The sequence below is a fragment of the Anolis sagrei genome, chromosome 5, assembly GCF_037176765.1.
Source record: "Anolis sagrei isolate rAnoSag1 chromosome 5, rAnoSag1.mat, whole genome shotgun sequence".
In the NCBI taxonomy this organism is placed as follows: domain Eukaryota; kingdom Metazoa; phylum Chordata; class Lepidosauria; order Squamata; family Dactyloidae; genus Anolis; species Anolis sagrei.
This window is the reverse complement of record NC_090025.1, coordinates 3,089,003-3,107,168: the sequence shown is the minus strand read 5'-3', so window position 1 is coordinate 3,107,168 and position 18,166 is coordinate 3,089,003. Positions and strand designations below refer to the sequence as shown.

General features: G+C 46.8%; 1 protein-coding gene across 2 annotated transcripts in view; it reads left to right on the top strand.

The window, feature by feature from the left end:
- The window catches only part of SFXN5 (sideroflexin 5), a 160,596-nt gene that overhangs the window by 87,095 nt on the left and 55,335 nt on the right, over positions 1 to 18,166 (top strand). For both annotated transcript variants that reach the window (XM_067468440.1, XM_067468441.1), the window contains exons 11-12: positions 2,296 to 2,411; positions 10,969 to 11,054. In XM_067468440.1, coding sequence (XP_067324541.1) covers positions 2,296 to 2,411; positions 10,969 to 11,054 — 202 coding nt within the window. The remainder of the gene's footprint in view (positions 1 to 2,295; positions 2,412 to 10,968; positions 11,055 to 18,166) is intronic.

The window sequence follows — 18,166 nt, the reverse complement described above, 5'->3', positions numbered from 1 at the left end:
TACAAAGTTGAATCCACGACATGCGAGTGTGGAGAAGAGCAAACCACTGACGACCTGTAGCAATGCAACCTGAGCCCTGCCACATGCACAAGGGAGGACCTTCTTGCGGCAACACCAGAGGCACTCCAAGGGGTCAGATACTGGTCAAAGGACATTTAACCAACTACCAAATTTGCAAAATCTGTGTGCTTTTTTTCTTTTTCTTTTTAATCTGTGTGTTTGTTTTGCTCTGTTAGAATTGTAACACAATGGTATGGTTGCTGATGACACGATAAATAAATAAACAGAAACAGGAATTCTAGCAATAACATCAATTAACAGAACAATAATTATTGTAAGGCAAAAACAACCATAAAACCAATAAAACCAATACAAACCATTCTTCTCATTGACGGTCAGCGTTTTCGCAATCTCATAGTTCAAATTCCAATTCCACAATTGTCAGTTCCTTTCAGTCCTATCCATCTGGTTGTCCTTATCTAATTGTCAAGTTGCCCGAAGGCCTGGTCCCACAACCACGTCTTTACTTTCCTCCTGAAGGAGAGGAGGGATGTTGATGTCCTAATTTCCCCCGGAAGTGAGTTCCACAGGTGAGGGGCCACCACCGAGAAGGCCCTGCTCCTCGTCCCCACCAGCCTCACTTGTGATAGCGATGGGGTCGAGAGCAGGGCCTTCCCAGATGATCTCAGATTCCGGGGTGGGACGTAGAGGGAGATACGTTCGGACAGATACACTGGACCGGAACCATACAGGGTTTTGTAGGTCAAAACCAGCACCTTGAATTGTGCTCTTAACTGAACCGGCAGCCAGTGGAGCTGACACAACAGGGGGGTGTATGTCGCTCCGGTGAGCAATCTGGCTGCCGCTCACTGGACCAGTTGAAGTTTCCGAACAGTCTTCAAGGGCAACCCCACGTAGAGTGCGTTGCAGTAGTCTATTCGGGATGTAACAAGAGCGTGGACTACTGTGGCCAGATCAGATACTCTTATTGGTGCAATAAACTGCTGGCATTTTTACTCAGCTGTGTGGTTTTTGAGTCAGAGGGCTTCTTCCCAGCCTGAAGTGCAACACTTGGGGTCTCTGGACACAAGCTGGAATGTGTCCAGAGGAGGGCGACTCAAATGATCAAGGGTCTGGAGAACAAGCCCTATGAGGAGCGGCTTAGGGAACTGGGCATGTTTAGCTTGAAGAAGAGAAGGCTGAGAGGAGATATGATAGCAGATTAGAGAGATGGGCCAAAACTAACAAAATGAAGTTCAACAGAGACAAATGCAAGGTACTCCACTTTGGCAGAAAAAATGAAATGCAAAGATACAGAATGGGGGACAATGCCTGGCTCGAGAGCAGTACGTGTGAAAAAGATCTTGGAGTCCTCGTGGACAACAAGTTAAACATGAGCCAACAATGTGATGTGGCAGCAAAAAAAGCCAATGGGATTTTGGTCTGCATCAAGAGGAGCCTAGTGTCTAGATCTAAGGAAGTCATGCTCCCCATGCTCTATTCCGCTTTGGTTAGACCACACCTGGAATATTGTGTCCAATTCTGGGCACGACATTTCAAGAGAGATATTGACAAGCTGGAATGTGTCCAGAGGAGGGCGACTCAAATGATCAAGGGTCTGGAGAGCAAGCCCTATGAGGAGCGGCTTGGGGAACTGGGCATGTTTAGCCTGAAGAAGAGAAGGCTGAGAGGAGACATGATAGCCATGTATACATATGTGAGAGGAAGCCACAGGGAGGAGGAGGGAGCAAGCTTGTTTTCTGCTTCCTTGGAGACTAGGACGGAATGGAGCAATGGCTTCAAACTACAAGAGAGGAGATTCCACCTGAACATGAGGAAGAACTTCCTGACTGTGAGAGCCGTTCAGCAGTGGAACTCTCTGCCTGGAGTGTGGTGGAGGCTCCATCTTTGGAAGCTTTGAAACAGAGACTGGATGGCCATCTGTCAGGGGTGATTTGAATGCAATATTCCTGCTTCTTGGCAGAATGGGGTTGGACTGGATGGCCTATGAGGTCTCTTCCAACTCTTTGATTCTATGATTCTATGATTCTTTCAATACTAGGAGTTCCTTGGTCCCTGTTCCAATCTTTAGTGGGAGCTGTAGGTTAGGGTTCAAAGACCCATCAACCAGCAAGAAGAAATGCCCAGGACCCCTTTGACCAACTTTTGCATGAATGGGTGTTGTGTTGCTCATTTGTGGTGGGCTTTGGCAATGTGTTTTGAGGTGGGGGGGGGGGGAGGCTATGCTTCTGATCCTGTTCCTTGTGCTCCCTTCCTTCTCTTTTGGCCCCACAGCCAGTGCCAATATCTGCAATGTGGTCCTGATGAGACACACGGAGCTGGAGGAAGGGATCAACGTCATGGACGGAGACGGAAACGTTGTCGGATCCTCCAGAATCGCTGCCAGACATGTATGTTGTTGATGTTTCATTATTATTATTATTATTGTCGAAGGCTTTCACGGCTGGAATCACTAGGTTCTTGTGGGTTTTTTCGGGCTATATGGCCATGTTCTAGAGGCATTTTCTCCTGACGTTTCGCCTGCATCTATGGCAAGCATCCTCAGAGGTAGTGAGGTCTGTTGGAATTAGGACAAAGGGTTTATATATCTGTGGAATGGCTGGGGTGGGGCAAGGAGCTCTTCCCTGCTGCACTTAGATGTGAATGTTTAGCTGATCACCTTCATTAGCATTTGAAGGCTTGCCTGAGCCTGGGAAAATCTCTTGCTGGGAGGTGTTAATCTGTGCCTGGTTGTTTCCTCTCTGTTGTTTTGCTGTTGTAATTTTAGAATATTTTAATGCTGGAAGCCAGATTTTGTTCATTTTCATGGTCTCTTCCTTTCTGGACCACACCAACAACCACCATGTCAGACTACAAGCATGTGGACAATTCCAACAGAAAGGAAGAGACCATGAAAATGAACAAAATCTGGCTACCAGTATTAAAAAACTCTAAAATTACAACAGCAAAACAGCAGAGAGGAAACAACCAGGCACAGATTAACACCTCCCAGCAAGAGATTTTCCCAGGCTCAGGCAAACCTTCAAATGCTAATGAAGGTGATCAGCTAAACATTCACACCTAAGTGCAGCAGGGAAGAGCTCCTTGCCCCACCCCAGCCATTCCACAGATATATAAACCCCTTTTTCCTCGTTCCAACAGACCTCTACCTCTGAGGATGCTTGCCATAGATGCAGGCGAAACGTCAGGAGAAATGCCTCTAGAACATGGCCATATAGCCCAAAAAAACCCACAAGAACCTAATTATTATTATTATTATTATTATTATTATTATTATTATTAGAAACACCACAAGATGACTCCACAGCAGACACTATTATTATTGTACTGTCGAAGGCTTTTCATGGCCGGAATCACTGGGTTGTTGTAGGTTTTTTCAGGCTATATGGCCATGGTCTAGAGAGGCATTCTCTCCTGACGTTTTGCCTGCATTTATGGCAAGCATCCTCAGAGGTAGTGAGGTCTGTTGGAAGTAGGAGAAAGGGTTTATATATCTGTGGAATGACCAGGGTGGGACAAAGGACTCTTGTCTGCTGGAGCTAGGTGTGAATGTGTTGTTGTAGGTTTTTTCGGGCTGTGTGGCCATGGTCTAGAGAGGCATTCTCTCCTGACGTTTCGCCTGCATCTATGGCAAGCATCCTCAGAGGTAGTGAGGTCTGTTGGAAATAGGAAAAAGGGTTTATATATCCGTGGAATGACCAGGGTGGGACAAAGGACTCTTGTCTGCTGGAGCTCGGTGTGAATGTGTTGTTGTAGGTTTTTTCGGGCTGTGTGGCCATGTTCTAGAGGCATTATCTCCTGACGTTTCGCCTGCATCTATGGCAAGCATCCTTAGAGGTAGTTAGGTCTGTTGGAAATAGGAAAATGGGTTTATATATCTGTGGAATGACCAGGGTGGGACAAAGGACTCTTGTCTGCTGGAGCTAGGTGTGAATGTTTCAACTGACCACCTTGACTAGCATTGGATGGCCTGGCAGTGCCTACAGCAAACTTGTGTTGAGAAGTGATTAGATGCCCCTGATTGTTTCCTCTCTGCTCTTTTGCTGTTCTAATTTTAGATTTTTTTTTAACACTGGTAGCCAGATTTTGTTCATTTTCATGGTCTCTTCCTTTCTGTTGAGATTGTCCACATGCTTCTTGTGGATTTCAATGGCTTCTCTGTGTAGCCTGACATGGTGGTTGTGAGAGTGGTCCAGCATTTCTGTGTTCTCAGATAATATGCTGTGTTCAGGTTGGTTCATCAGGTGCTCTGCTATGGCTGACTTCTCTGGTTGAAGTAGTCTTTAGTGCCTTTCATGTTCCCTGATTCGTGAAGAAAATCTGGCTACCAGTATTAAAAAACTCAAAAATTACAACAGCACAACAACAGAGAGGAAACAAACAAGGACATCTAATCACCTCTCAGCAAAAGTTTCCTCTAGGCACTGTCAGGCCATTATATGCTAATCAAGGTGGTCAGTTGAAACATTCACACCTAGCTCCAGCAGACAAGAGTCCTTTGTCCCACCCTGGTCATTCCACAGATATATAAACCAATTTTCTGTTCCAACAGACCTCACGACCTCTGAGGATGCTTGCCATAGAGGCAGGTGAAACGTCAGGAGAGAATGTCTCTAGATCATGGCCATACAACCCGAAAAAACCTACAACAACCTAGTCACACCTAGCTCCCGCAGACAAGAGTCTTTTGTCCCACCCTGGTCATTCCACAGATATATAAACCCATTTTCCTAGTTCCAACAGACCTCACTACATCTGAGGATGGTTGCCATAGATGCAGGTGAAACGTCATGAGAGAATGCCTCTAGAACATGGCCTGAAAAAACCTACAACAACCCATTATTATTATTATTATTATTATTATTATTATTATTATTATTTTCTCTGGGGTCTGTTGTGACCCCACCGTACTTTGGTCCTGAGCAGGAAAGGCCTGCAGTGACCATTTGTGGGGTTTCTCTAAAACCGTTTTACTGAAAGCAATAACTTAAAACACTTATCACCTCATCACATTGAGAGGAGAAAGCATGGGGGACCGTCCCTAAGGAGCCCCCAGTGGCACAATGGGTTAAACCCCTGCGCTGGCAGGACTGAAAGTTGCAGGTTTGAATTCGGGTAGAGCGTGGATAAGCTCCCTCTGTCAGCTCCAGCTCCCCATGCAGGGACATGAGAGAAGCCTCCCACAAGGATGGTAAAACATCAAAAAAACACCTGGGCAGCGTCCCCTGGGCAATGTCCTTGCAGACGGCCAATTCTCCCACACCAGAAGTGACTTGCAGTTTCTCAAGTTGCTCTTGACATGAAAAAAACCCCAAATATATCATCACCAGTCCCATTTCGTATTCTCTTTCCCCATCACACTCACTCATGGAGAGCTGGCAATACATTCCTCTTACATTCATCACAAGGTCGGTATTCCTTTTTTGTGTTTAATCAGGAGAAACAACAATATCCAAAAACCAAGTGATCTCTTGCCCTGACCAAAGCTCCTTGCATTAAAGGAGCGACAAGATTAAAATAATGCTTTCCATAGAATATTATAGTTCTGCACTGAACCCCATAGGAGCTAAAAGAATGTAGCCTTGCCCTGCCTCTCAAACAAAGCAAACACTCACAGCAGCTAATCTTAAACACTCACTCAGATTCCTAGTGCATGCTAAGACAAGGCTTACCTGAAGCAGAAGGAAACAAGATGTCTTCTTGCTTCCTCAACTTCTGTGGGAGCACAACTGCCACTTGAGCCCAGGCCCTGGCTTATATAGGTTAAACCGAAAGGTTGTAGGTTCGACCTGTTGACCGAAAGGTTGCAGGTTCGAATCTGGGGAGCAGTGTGAGCTTCCGCTTTCAGCCCCAGCTTCTGCTAACCTAGCAGTTTGAAAACATGCAGATGTGAGTAGATCAATAGGTATCGCTCCAGCAGGAAGGTAACAGCGCTCCATGCAGTCATGCCGGCCACATGACCTTGGAGGTGTCTACAGACAACGCCAGCTCTTCAGCTTTAGAAATGGAGATGAGCACCACACCCCAGAGTCGGACACGACTGGACTTCATGTTAGGAGAAAACCTTTACCTTTACCTTATTGAACCCCATAGGATACAAGAGACTGCTGAAGGTTGGACAATGAAACAGGTCGGGAAACTGTGATGGTTCCCATCCCACCTGTTTTTCAGTTGTAAACTTGGGAGTAAAGTGTGGTAAGAGGCAAGAGCTCTGAACTGGATGGTTGGCCGGTGTTCAGAGTCCCCTCCTTTCAGGACACTTTTGCCTCTTTTCAACCCCGGAGGGCTGTGCATGACGGCCACAAGAAAAAAAAAGCCAATGGGATTTTGGCCTGCATCAAGAGGAGCCTAGTGTCTAGATCCAGGGAAGTCCTGCTCCCCATGCTCTATTCTGCTTTGGTTAGACCACACCTGGAATATTGTGTCCAATTCTGGGCACCACAATTCAAGAGAGATGTTGACTCTAAGGTGGAATGTGTCCAGAGGAGGGCGACTAAAATGATCAAGGGTCTGGAGAACAAGCCCTATGAGGAGCAGCTTAAGGAGCTGGGCATGTTTAGCCTGAAGAAGAGAAGGCTGAGAGGAGATAGGATAGCCAGGTATAAATATGTGAGAGGAAGCCACAGGGAGGAGGAGGGAGCAAGCTTGTTTTCTGCTTCCTTGGAGACTAGGACGCAATGGAACAATGGCTTCAAACTACAAGAGAGGAGATTCCACCTGAACATGAGGAAGAACTTCCTGACTGTGAGAGCCGTTCAGCAGTGGAACTCTCTGCCCCGGAGTGTGGTGGAGGCTCCTTCTTTGGAAGCTTTTAAACAGAGGCTGACTGGCCATCTGTCAGGGGTGATTTGAATGCAATATTCCTGCTTCTTGGCAGAATGGGGTTGGACTGGATGGCCCAGGAGGTCTCTTCCAACTCTAGGATTCTAGGATTCTATGAGAGGCTGGCTGGCCATCTGTCAGGGGTGATTTGAATGCAATATTCCTGCTTCTTGGCAGAATGGGTTTGGACTGGATGATGGCCCAGGAGGTCTCTTCCAACTCTTGGATTCTATGATTCTAAGTAGTTCAACTCATGTGATGAGCTCCGTGCTTCTCCATGCTTGAAAAGAGCCGGAAGTGTCCTACGACGGGGAAATGTCGCCATGTGATAAGGTGGTTAGTCTCTTCAGTGTCCAGCTACAAAACATAGAGATACTATTCCACAGCTGATCAGGAAGTCCTTCCTAATTAAGCAGCTGAGGGGGGAAAGGAAAGGGCTTGAGGCTGTTAGGAATTGTGGAAGTTGGAGTCCAAAACATCTGGAGGGCCAAAGTTTATACATGCCTGCACTAGACTCCTATCTTAGAATCACATTGGCCTTTTGAGCTGCCACATCACACTATATAAATAATAATAATAATAATAATAATAATAATAATAAAAAATCACACTCAAGACTCATCCTCATTTTGTGATCCACTAAGGCCCCTTCTACACTGCCAAATACAGTGTTCCCTTACTTATAGCGTTCCAGGACCACCCACAATAAGTGAAAATCCGTGAAGTAGGAATGCTTATGGTATATGTAAGGAGGAGGAGGAGGAGGAAGAGGAAGGTAAAGAGGGCGAGGGGCTGAGCCTATGCAGAAATCCATCCATCCATCCGCCCCTCCTTCCTCTTCCAGTGTTCCCTCGCTACTTGTATAAAGTACTGTATTTTAAATTCTTTTTTAAAAAACACACGAAACAGCGAGTCTGCAAAAAGCGAACCGCAAAGTAGCGAAGGAACACTGTAATCCGGATTATTAAAGCAGATAATCTACATTATCTGCTTTGAACTGGATTATAAGATGCCCCACCTACACTGCCATAGAAAATCCAGATTATCTGTTTTGAACTGGATTGTATGGCAGTGTAGACTCACATAACCCAGCTCTGCTTTGATAATCTGAATTGTATGGCAGTATGAATCCAGCCTGAGTCTACACTGCCATATAATCCAGTTCAAATCAGATAACCTGGATTTTATATGGCAGTGTAGCATGTTCCTAAGACTCCCGCATCTTTTTCCCACCCTATATCTGTGCATTTCAGCTATACTGCCAAATACTGTGTATTTGAAACCTATTGAAACCTCATCTGTAACTTTGAGGTTGTTTTCCCTACACAGAAGTCAATACCTCCCCCCAAAATGCAAAAAGAGCAGCCCCCCTCCCTTGCAGTGCTGCATATTATTATTATTATTATTATTATTAATAATAATAATAATAATAACTCTTTAATTATACCCCACTACCATCTCCCCAAGGGACTCGGTGCGGCTTACATGAGGCCGAGCCCAAATACAACAATACAAGCAATAACAACAACAATACAAGCAATTTAAACAACAAAACAATAAAACAATAACATAAGCATTATCAATAGGACAACACACTTGGTGATTGCTGGAGCGCCCCCTGGTGGGCATGCGCCGCCACAGCCACATGCGCCGCCACAGCCGCAGGGTTTGCAATGGCAAAGGGCACCCACCCATTGCGATTGACCGCAGACACAGAAATGCATTTTGCCAAATGGGGAGTTGGAGGACATATTGGTCACCCGGGGAAGCTTACTCAATGCTATTGGTCAGTTGCAGTCCGAAGTCATTGGTCAGACCTCACCTGGCATACCACTGTCACCAATGTCCGGTAACCAAAATGTATTGTCGAAGGCTTTCATGGCCGGAATCACTGGGTTGTTGTAGGTTTTTTCGGGCTCTATGGCCATGTTTATTTATTTATTTATTTGCAGTATTTATATTCCGCCCTTCTCACTGTGCAGGGGACTCAGGGTGGATCACAACGCACATATACATGGCAAACATTCAGTGCCATAAACACACAACATATATAGACAGATTCTATGATTCTATGACACCCAGAGGCTATTTAACTTTCCAGCTTCGTGAGTGTATGTTCAAATTCCGGCCACCGGGGGAGCTGTCGCTTCACCATCCACTTGTGACACCGATGGAGTACTTCCTCATTCTTTTGCACGCTGCTGGAGATTTTTATGGCGTCGTAAATTAGTTAAATTGGCCTCCCCGCATAAGCTGTACCCAAATTTCCTACTTGACAGATACAACTGTCTTTTAGACTTTTTTTTTTGTCGTGTCAGGAGCAACTTGAGAAACTGCAAGTCACTTCTGGTGTGAGAGAATTGGCCGTCTTCAAGGACGTTGCCCAGGGAACGCCCGGATGATTTGATGTTTTTATCATCCTTGTGGGAGGCTTCTCTCATGTCCCCGCATGAGGAGCTGGAGCTGATAGAGGGAGCTCATCCGCCTCTCCCCGGATTTGAACCTGCAACCTGTCGGTCTTCAGTCCTGCCACTGTGCCACCGCAGTCTTTTAGGCTGCAAAGGTCGACAGCAAGCTAGACAAATGGTTGGGAGCTTCCTCCGACCTGGGCTGGCTTCGAACTCATGACATTTTGGTCAGTAGTGATTTTAGTGCAGCTGATGCCCAACCAGCTGCGCCACAACCCGGTCCTATGTTCTAGAAGCATTCTCTCCTGACATTTCGGTCAGTAGTGATTTTAATGCAGCTGACTAGCTGCGCCACAACCCGGTCCTATGTTCTAGAAGCATTCTGTCCTGACGTTTTGCCTGCATCTGTGGCAAGCACCCTTAGAGGATTCTTCACAACCTCTGAGGATGCTTGCCACAGATGCAGGTGAAGCATCAGGAGAGAATGCTTCTAGAACATGGCCATACAGCCCGAAAAACCTACAACAACACAGTAACCAAAAGGGCCAATGGTCTGGAAAATATTCATCCTTCTGAGGAGCCGGGGAGGTTTAGTTTGGAGGAAAGGCTGAGAGAAAGGGGCACCACGGACATGTTGAAATGATGGAAAAAGCTGATTTTCTGTTGCTCTAGAGCAGTGGTTCTCAACCTTCCTAATGCCGTGACCCCTTAATCCAGTCCCTCATGTTGTGGTGACCCCCAACCATAATATTGTTTTCATTGCTACTTCATAAAAGTCATTTTACTACAGTTATAAATCATAATGTAAATATCTGATATGCAGGAGACATTTTCATTCACTGGACCAAACTGGGCACACATACCCAATACACCCAAATGTGAATGCTAGTGGGGTTGGGGGAGGATTGATTTTGCAATTTGGGAGTTGTAGTTGCTGGGATTTATCGTTCACTTATAATCAAAGAGCATTCTGAACTCCACCAGCGATGGATTTGAACCAAACTTGGCTCCCATGACCAGTGGAAAACACTGGAAGGGTTTGATGGGCATTGACCTTGAGTTTGGGAGTTGTAGTTCACCTATCTCCAGAGAGTGCTGTGGACTCATGCAATGGTGGATCTGGACCAAACTTGGCACGAATACTCAATATGCCCAAATGTGAACACTGGTGGAGTCCGGGGAAAATAGATCTTGACATTTGGGAGTTGTAGTTGCTGGGATTGATAGTTCATTACAATCAAAGAACATTCTGAACTCCACCAACGATAGAATTGGCTCAAACTTCCCACATGGAATCCACATGACCATCAGAAAATACTGTGTTTTCTTATGGTCTTTGGTGACCCCTCTGACACCCCCTCATGACCCCCTCAGGGGTCCCGACCCCCAGGTTGAGAAACACTCCTCTAGTGACTGGGACCCAAAGAAGCAATGGATTCCAATGGTAGGAAAAGGGATTCCACCTCAACATGAGGAAGGGCTTCCTATTTAGCTGTGGAATAATATGCAGATGCCTGGAAGCCTAGCGGGGTCTCCTTCTCTGGGGGTTGATCAGCACAGGCTGAAGGGCCATCTGTCAGGAGGGTTTTGATGGTGCCTTCCTTACTGGCGGAAAGAAGAGGGTTGGACTGGATGGCCTTTGAGGGACCCTTCCCATGCTATACTTCTATGATTCCATGACTGTTGCCTCTTGTTTCCCTTCCTCTCTCTCTCCCAGGCGCTCTTAGAGACGGCCCTCACCCGGGTGGTCCTGCCGATGCCTATACTGGTTCTACCTCCCATCATCATGTCTCTGCTAGAAAAGTAAGTCTGTGGGGTGGAAGCAGTGGGATTCGGGGAGGAAAGGAACGGGGAAATCCTTCTGCTCCATAGAGACGTGGGGGTGGAGGAGGAGGAAGAGTAGGAAGGCCTTTGGCAAGGTCACCCATGACCTTCTTGCAAGCAAACTAGTCCAATGTTGGCTAGACTGCAGCACAGCTGGCTAGGAGTCAGCTGCATTAAGATTGCTACTGACCAAAAGTCAGAGTGAGCTTCCGACCAATTTGTGTAGCTTGCTGCCGACCTTTGCAGCCCGAAAGACAGTTGCATCTGTCAAGTAGGAAATTTAGGTACCGCTTATGTGGGGAGGCTAATTTACAAGGCCATAAAAAATCTCCAGCAAGTATGCAAAGAATGAGGAAGTACTTCATCAATGTCACAAATGGACGGTAAAGCGACAGCTCCCCTGGTGGCCAGAATGCTCTCGTGAAAAAGCTGGAATGTTAAATAGCCTCTGTGTGTCTTAATGGCATTGAATTTTTGCCAAGTATATGTGCATTGTAATCCGCCCTGAGTCCCCTGCGGGGTGAGAAGGGCCAAATATAAATACTATCAATAACTAAATAATAGATACGGCTCCTGCCAGGTGGATCTGGAATTAGTTAAGCGACCGAACCCAAAGGGTGCTTCTCCCCAATGGTTCCTCTTCGTCATCCTGGAAGGAAGTGACAATTTGGGTGCCATAAAGAGGGTTCTGTCCTGGGACCAGTTCTGGTCAACGTCTTCATTAATGACTTGGATGAAGGCTCAGAGGGCAGGCTGATCAAGTTTGCAGATGGGACTACACTTAGGATCTTGGAGTCCTCGTGGACAACAAGTTAAACATGAGCCAACAATATGATGTGGCAGCAAAAAAAGCCAATGGGATTTTGGACATCATCAAGAGGAGCCTAGTGTCTAGATCTATGGAAGTCCTGCTCCCCGTGCTCTATTCCACCTTGGTTAGACCACTTTACCTGGAATATTGTGTCCAATTCTGGGCACCACAATTCAAGAGAGATATTGACAAGCTGGAATGTGTCCAGAGGAGGGAGACTCAAATGATCAAGGGTCTGGAGAACAAGCCCTATGAGGAGCGGCTTAGGGAACTGGGCATGTTTAGCCTGAAGAAGAGAAGGCTGAGAGGAGATATGATAGCCATGTATAAATATGTGAGAGGAAGCCACAGGGAGGAGGAGGGAGCAAGCTTGTTTAGCCTTGGCAGACCGTGCAAAAAGAATCTGCGAAGCCCACCTCCTCCAAGATGAACTGAACCACCTCAACTGGGCTCTCCAGGCCAATGGAGACTCCACCTCAGACATCAGAAGAGCTGCAAGACCAAGAACAAGCCACGAGAGTCAAGATGAAGATCCACCCAGAGGAAAAGTGTTCCTGCCATACATCAAGGGAACCACTGATCACATAGGGAAGCTGATGAGGAAACACAACATACAAACAATCTACAAACCCACCAAGAAAATCCAACAAATGCTACCTTCAGCAAAGGACAAGAGGGATCCTCTCACCTCTGCAGGAGTCTACCGTGTACCATGCAGCTGTGGACAAGAAGTCTCCAGAGGGAGCACCAAACGCATAATTGCCCAAACAAGAATCCAGGAACATGAAAGGCACTGCAGACTCCTTCAACCAGAGAAGTCAGCCATAGCAGAGCACCTGATGAACCAGCCTGGACACAGCATATTATTTGAGAACACAGAAATGCTGGACCACTCTCACAACCACCATGTCAGACTACACAGAGAAGCCATTGAAATCCACAAGCATGTGGACAATTTCAACAGAAAGGAAGAGACCATGAAAATGAACAAAATCTGGCTACCAGTATTAAAAAACTCTAAAATTATAACAGCTAAACAACAGAGAGGAAGAAACCAGGCACAGATTAACACCTCCCAGCAACAGATTTTCCCAGGCTCAGGCAGGCCTTCAAATGCTAATGAAGGTGATCAGCTAAACATTCACACCTAACTGCAGCAGGGAAGAGCTCCTTGCCCCACCCCAGCCATTCCACAGATATATAAACCCATTTTTCCTACTTCCAACAGACCTCACACCTCTGAGGATGCTTGCCATAGATGCAGGCGAAACGTCAGGAGAAATGCCTCTAGAACATGGCTCTATAACCCGAAAAAACCCACAAGAACCTAGTTATTCCAGCCATGAAAGCCTTCGACAATACACAGCTTGTTTACTGCTTCCTTGGAGACTAGGACGCGGAACAATGGCTTCAAACTACAAGAGAGGAGATTCCATCTGAACATTAGGAAGAACTTCCTGACTGTGAGAGCTGTTCAGCAGTGGAACTCTCTGCCCCGGAGTGTGGTGGAGGCTCCTTCTTTGGAAGCTTTTAAGCAGAGGCTGGATAGCCATCTGTCAGGGGTGATTTGAATGCAATATTCCTCCTTCTTGGCAGAATGGGGTTGGACTGGATGGCCCAGGAGGTCTCTTCCAACTCTTGGATTCTAGGATTCTATGAGTTGCCCTCCACCCTGTCTTCATCACTCTCAGCTGGTTTAGCCTCTACAGCTGAACGCCAACGCCCATCCTTTCAACTCTTTTGTCAAGACTTAGATCACCCCATGCATCCATGGTATCATCAGCTTGCCAATCCCCACCAGAAAACCCCTCCAAGGTGTCACTGGATGTGGGCTGTGTGCACACATTCCTGATCTCCTGACCTTGTGTCCAGTCCAGTGGTTCCTCCTCATCCTCACTACTCCCAGACCCATTACTTCCAGCAAAGCCCATGAAATCCTCTTCCTCAGTGGGAGCAGTATGTATGTCCCGGATCCTCTTTCTTTGATGCTCCTCGTCTGACTCTTGCTCCCGAGTAGACCTCTTTCTGACCTGTATTTCTGTGTTTATATGTGTATATATATATTGTGTATATTTGTGTGCTTGTATATATGTGTGTGTGTGTATGTGTATATATATGTGTGTGTAGGTGTATATGTATTTGTGTGTAAAAAAGGTAAAGGTTGTCCCCTGACATTAAGTCCAGTCATGTCTGACTCTGGGGGGTGGTGCTCATCTCCATTTCTAAGCCGAAGAGCCAGCGTTGTCCGTAGACACCTCCAAGGTCATGTGGCCGGCATGACTGCATGGAGTGCCGTTACCTTCCCGCCGGAGCAGTACCTATTGATCTACTCACATTTGCATGTTTTCGAACTGCTAGGTTGGCAGAAGCTAGGGCTGACAGCGGAAGCTCACGCCGCTCCCCGGAATCGAACCTGCAACCTTTCGACATGACTGCATGGAGCACCATTATTTGTGTGTATATTTGTGTGTGCTTGCATATAATGTCTCTGTGTGTCTGTATGCATGTCTGCATGTGTATATGTATATGAATGTGTGTGTATATGTATATATGGATTATTTGGGGGGGGGGGGGGTGGTATTGTCGTCCAGCATGGAACTCTCTGCCTCAGGATCCTGTGGAAGCTCCTTCCTGGGAGGCTTTTCAACAGAGGTTGGGTGACCATCTGTCAGGGGTACTTTGATTGTGCCTTTCCTGCCTGGCAAGAGATTGGACTAGATGGCCTTTGGGGTCCCTTCCAACTCTATCATTCCATGATTCCAGGTGAAGACTATTTCAGGGACTCCCCCCATTATTTGTGTGTATATTTGTGTGTGCTTGCATATAATGTCTCTGTGTGTCTGTATGTATGTCTGCATGTGTATATGTATATGAATGTATGTGTATATGGTTTATTTGGGGGGGGGGGGTGGTATTGTCGTCCAGCATGGAACTCTCTGCCTCAGGATCCTGTGGAAGCTCCTTCCTTGGAGGCTTTTCAACAGAGGTTGGATGACCATCTGTCAGGGGTGCTTTGATTGTGCTTTTCCTGACTGGTAAGAGATTGGACTAAATGGCCTTTGGGGTCCCTTCCAACTCTATCATTCCATGATTCCAGGTGAAGACTATTTCAGGGACTCCCCCCATTATTTGTGTGTATATTTGTGTGTGCTTGCATATAATGTCTGTGTGTGTCTGTATGTATGTCTGCATGTGTATATGTATATGAATGTATGTGTATATGTATATATGGGTTATTTTGGGGGGGGGGTGGTATTGTCGTTCAGCATGGGACTCTCTGCCTCAGGATCCTGTGGAAGCTCCTTCCTTGGAGGCTTTTCAACAGAGGTTGGATGACCATCTGTCAGGGGTGCTTTGATTGTGCTGTGCCTGCCTGGCAAGAGATTGGACTAGATGGCCTTTGGGGTCCCTTCCAACTCTATTATTCCATGATTCCAGGTGAAGACTATTTCAGGGACTCCCCCCATTATTTGTGTGTATATTTGTGTGTGCTTGCATATAATGTCTGTGTGTGTCTGTATGCATGTCTACATGTGTACTTGTATATGAATGTGTGTGTATATGTATATATGGTTTATTTGGGGGGGGGGGGTATTGTCGTCCAGCATGGAACTCTCTGCCTCAGGATCCTGTGGAAGCTCCTTCCTTGGAGGCTTTTCAACAGAGGTTGGATGACCATCTTTCAGGGGTGCTTTGATTGTGCTTTTCCTGCCTGGTAAGAGATTGGACTAGATGGCCTTTGGGGTCCCTTCCAACTCTATCATTCCATGATTCCAGGTGAAGACTATTTCAGGGACTCCCCCCATTATTTGTGTGTATATTTGTGTGTGCTTGCATATAATGTCTCTGTGTGTCTGTATGCATGTCTACACGTGTATATGTATATGAATGTGTGTGTATATGTATATATGGTTTATTGGGGTGGGGGTGGTATTGTCGTCCAGCATGGAACTCTCTGCCTCAGGATCCTGTGGAAGCTCCTTCCTTGGAGGCTTTTCAACAGAGGTTGGATGACCATCTGTCAGAGGTGCTTTGATTGTGCTTTTCCTGCCTGGAAAGAGATTGGACTAGATGGCCTTTGGGGTCCCTTCCAACTCTATCATTCCATGATTCCAGGTGAAGACTATTTCAGGGACTCCCCCCATTATTTGTGTGTATATTTGTGTGTGCTTGCATATAATGTCTGTGTGTGTCTGTATGTATGTCTGCATGCGTATATGTATATGAATGTATGTGTATATGTGTATATGGTTTATTTTGGGGGGGGGGGGGTATTGTCGTCCAGCATGGAACTCTCTGCCTCAGGATCCTGTGGAAGCTCCTTCCTTGGAGGCTTTTCAACAGAGGTTGGATGACCATCTGTCAGGGGTGCTTTGATTGTGCTTTGCCTGCCTGGCAAGAGATTGGACTAGATGTCTCTGTGTATCTGTATGCATGTCTACATGTGTACTTGTATATGAATGTGTGTGTATATGTATATATGGTTTATTTGGGGGGGGGGGGGGAGGTGGTATTGTCGTCCAGCATGGAACTCTCTGCCTCAAAATCCTGTGGAAGCTCCTTCCTTGGAGGCTTTTAAGCAGAGGTTGGATGACCATCTGTCATGGGTGCTTTGATTGTGCTTTTCCTGGCTGGCAAGAGATTGGACTAGATGGCCTTTGGGGTCCCTTCCAACTCTATCATTCCATGATTCCAAATGAAGACTATTTCAGGGACTCCCCCCATTATTTCATAGAATCATAGAATCATAGAATCCTAGAGTTGGAAGGGACCTCGGGGGCCATCCAGTCCAACCCCATTCTGCCAAGAAGCAGGAATATTGCATTCAAATCACCCCTGAGAGATGGCCATCCAGCCTCTGCTTAAAAGCTTCCAAAGAAGGAGCCTCCACCACACTCCGGGGCAGAGAGTTCCACTGCTGAACGGCTCTCACAGTCAGGAAGTTCTTCCTCATGTTCAGATGGAATCTCCTTTCTTGTAGTTTGAAGCCATTGTTCCGCGTCCTAGTCTCCAAGGAAGCAGAAAACAAGCTTGCTCCCTCCTCCTCCCTGTGGCTTCCTCTCACATATTGATACATGGCTATCATATCTCCTCTCAGCCTTCTCTTATTCAGGCTAAACATGCCCAGTTCCCCAAGCCGCTCCTCATAGGGCTTGTTCTCCAGACCCTTGATCATTTTAGTCGCCCTCCTCTGGACACATGCCTCAGAGTCCTGTGGAAGCTCCTTCCTTGGAGGCTTTTCAACAGAGGTTGGATGACCATCTGTCAGGGGTGCTTTGATTGTGCTTTGCCTGCCTGGTAAGAGATTGGACTAGATGGCCTTTGGGGTCCCTTCCAACTGTATCATTCCATGATTCCAGGTGAAGACTCTTTCAGAGACTCTCCCCGTCCCATTTGCCCCCGTTGTGGTCCATTCCGGCCAAAGAGTGACCCCTCTGGCCGCTGTCTGGCCCGCCGTTGGCCCCTCGGGCTCGGGATAGAGGCATCGGTGCCAGTCCGATGTCTTCAATGTCTGACTCTGGGGTGTGTTGCTCATCTCCATTTCTAAGTCGAAGAGCCGGCGTTGTCCATAGACACCTCCACGGTCATGTGGCCGACATGACTGCACGGAGCACCGTTATTTGTGTGTATATATGTGTATATTTGTGTGTGCTTGCATATAATGTCTGTGTGTGTCTGTATGCATGTCTGCATGCGTATATGTATATGAATGTATGTGTATATGTATATATGGGTTATTTTTTGGGGGGGGGGTATTGTCGTCCAGCATGGAACTCTCTGCCTCAGAGTCCTGTGGAAGCTCCTTCCTTGGAGGCTTTTCAACAGAGGTTGGATGACCATCTGTCAGAGGTGCTTTGATTGTGCTTTGCCTGCCTGGTAAGAGATTGGACTAGATGTCTCTGTGTATCTGTATGCATGGGGGGGGGGGGGGGGAGGTGGTATTGTCGCCCAGCATGGAACTCTCTGCCTCAGGATCCTGTGGAAGCTCCTTCCTTGGAGGCTTTTCAACAGAGGTTGGATGACCAACTGTCAGGGGTGCTTTGATTGTGCTTTGCCTGCCTGGTAAGAGATTGGACTAGATGGCCTTTGAGGTCCCTTCCAACTCTATCATTCCATGATTCCAAATGAAGACTATTTCAGGGACTCTCCCCGTCCCATTTGCCCCCGTTGTGGTCCATTCCGGCCAAAGAGTGACCCCTCTGGCCGCTGTCTGGCCCGCCGTTGGCCCCTCGGGCTCGGGATAGAGGCATCGGTGCCAGTCCCGTGCAATGTAAACACG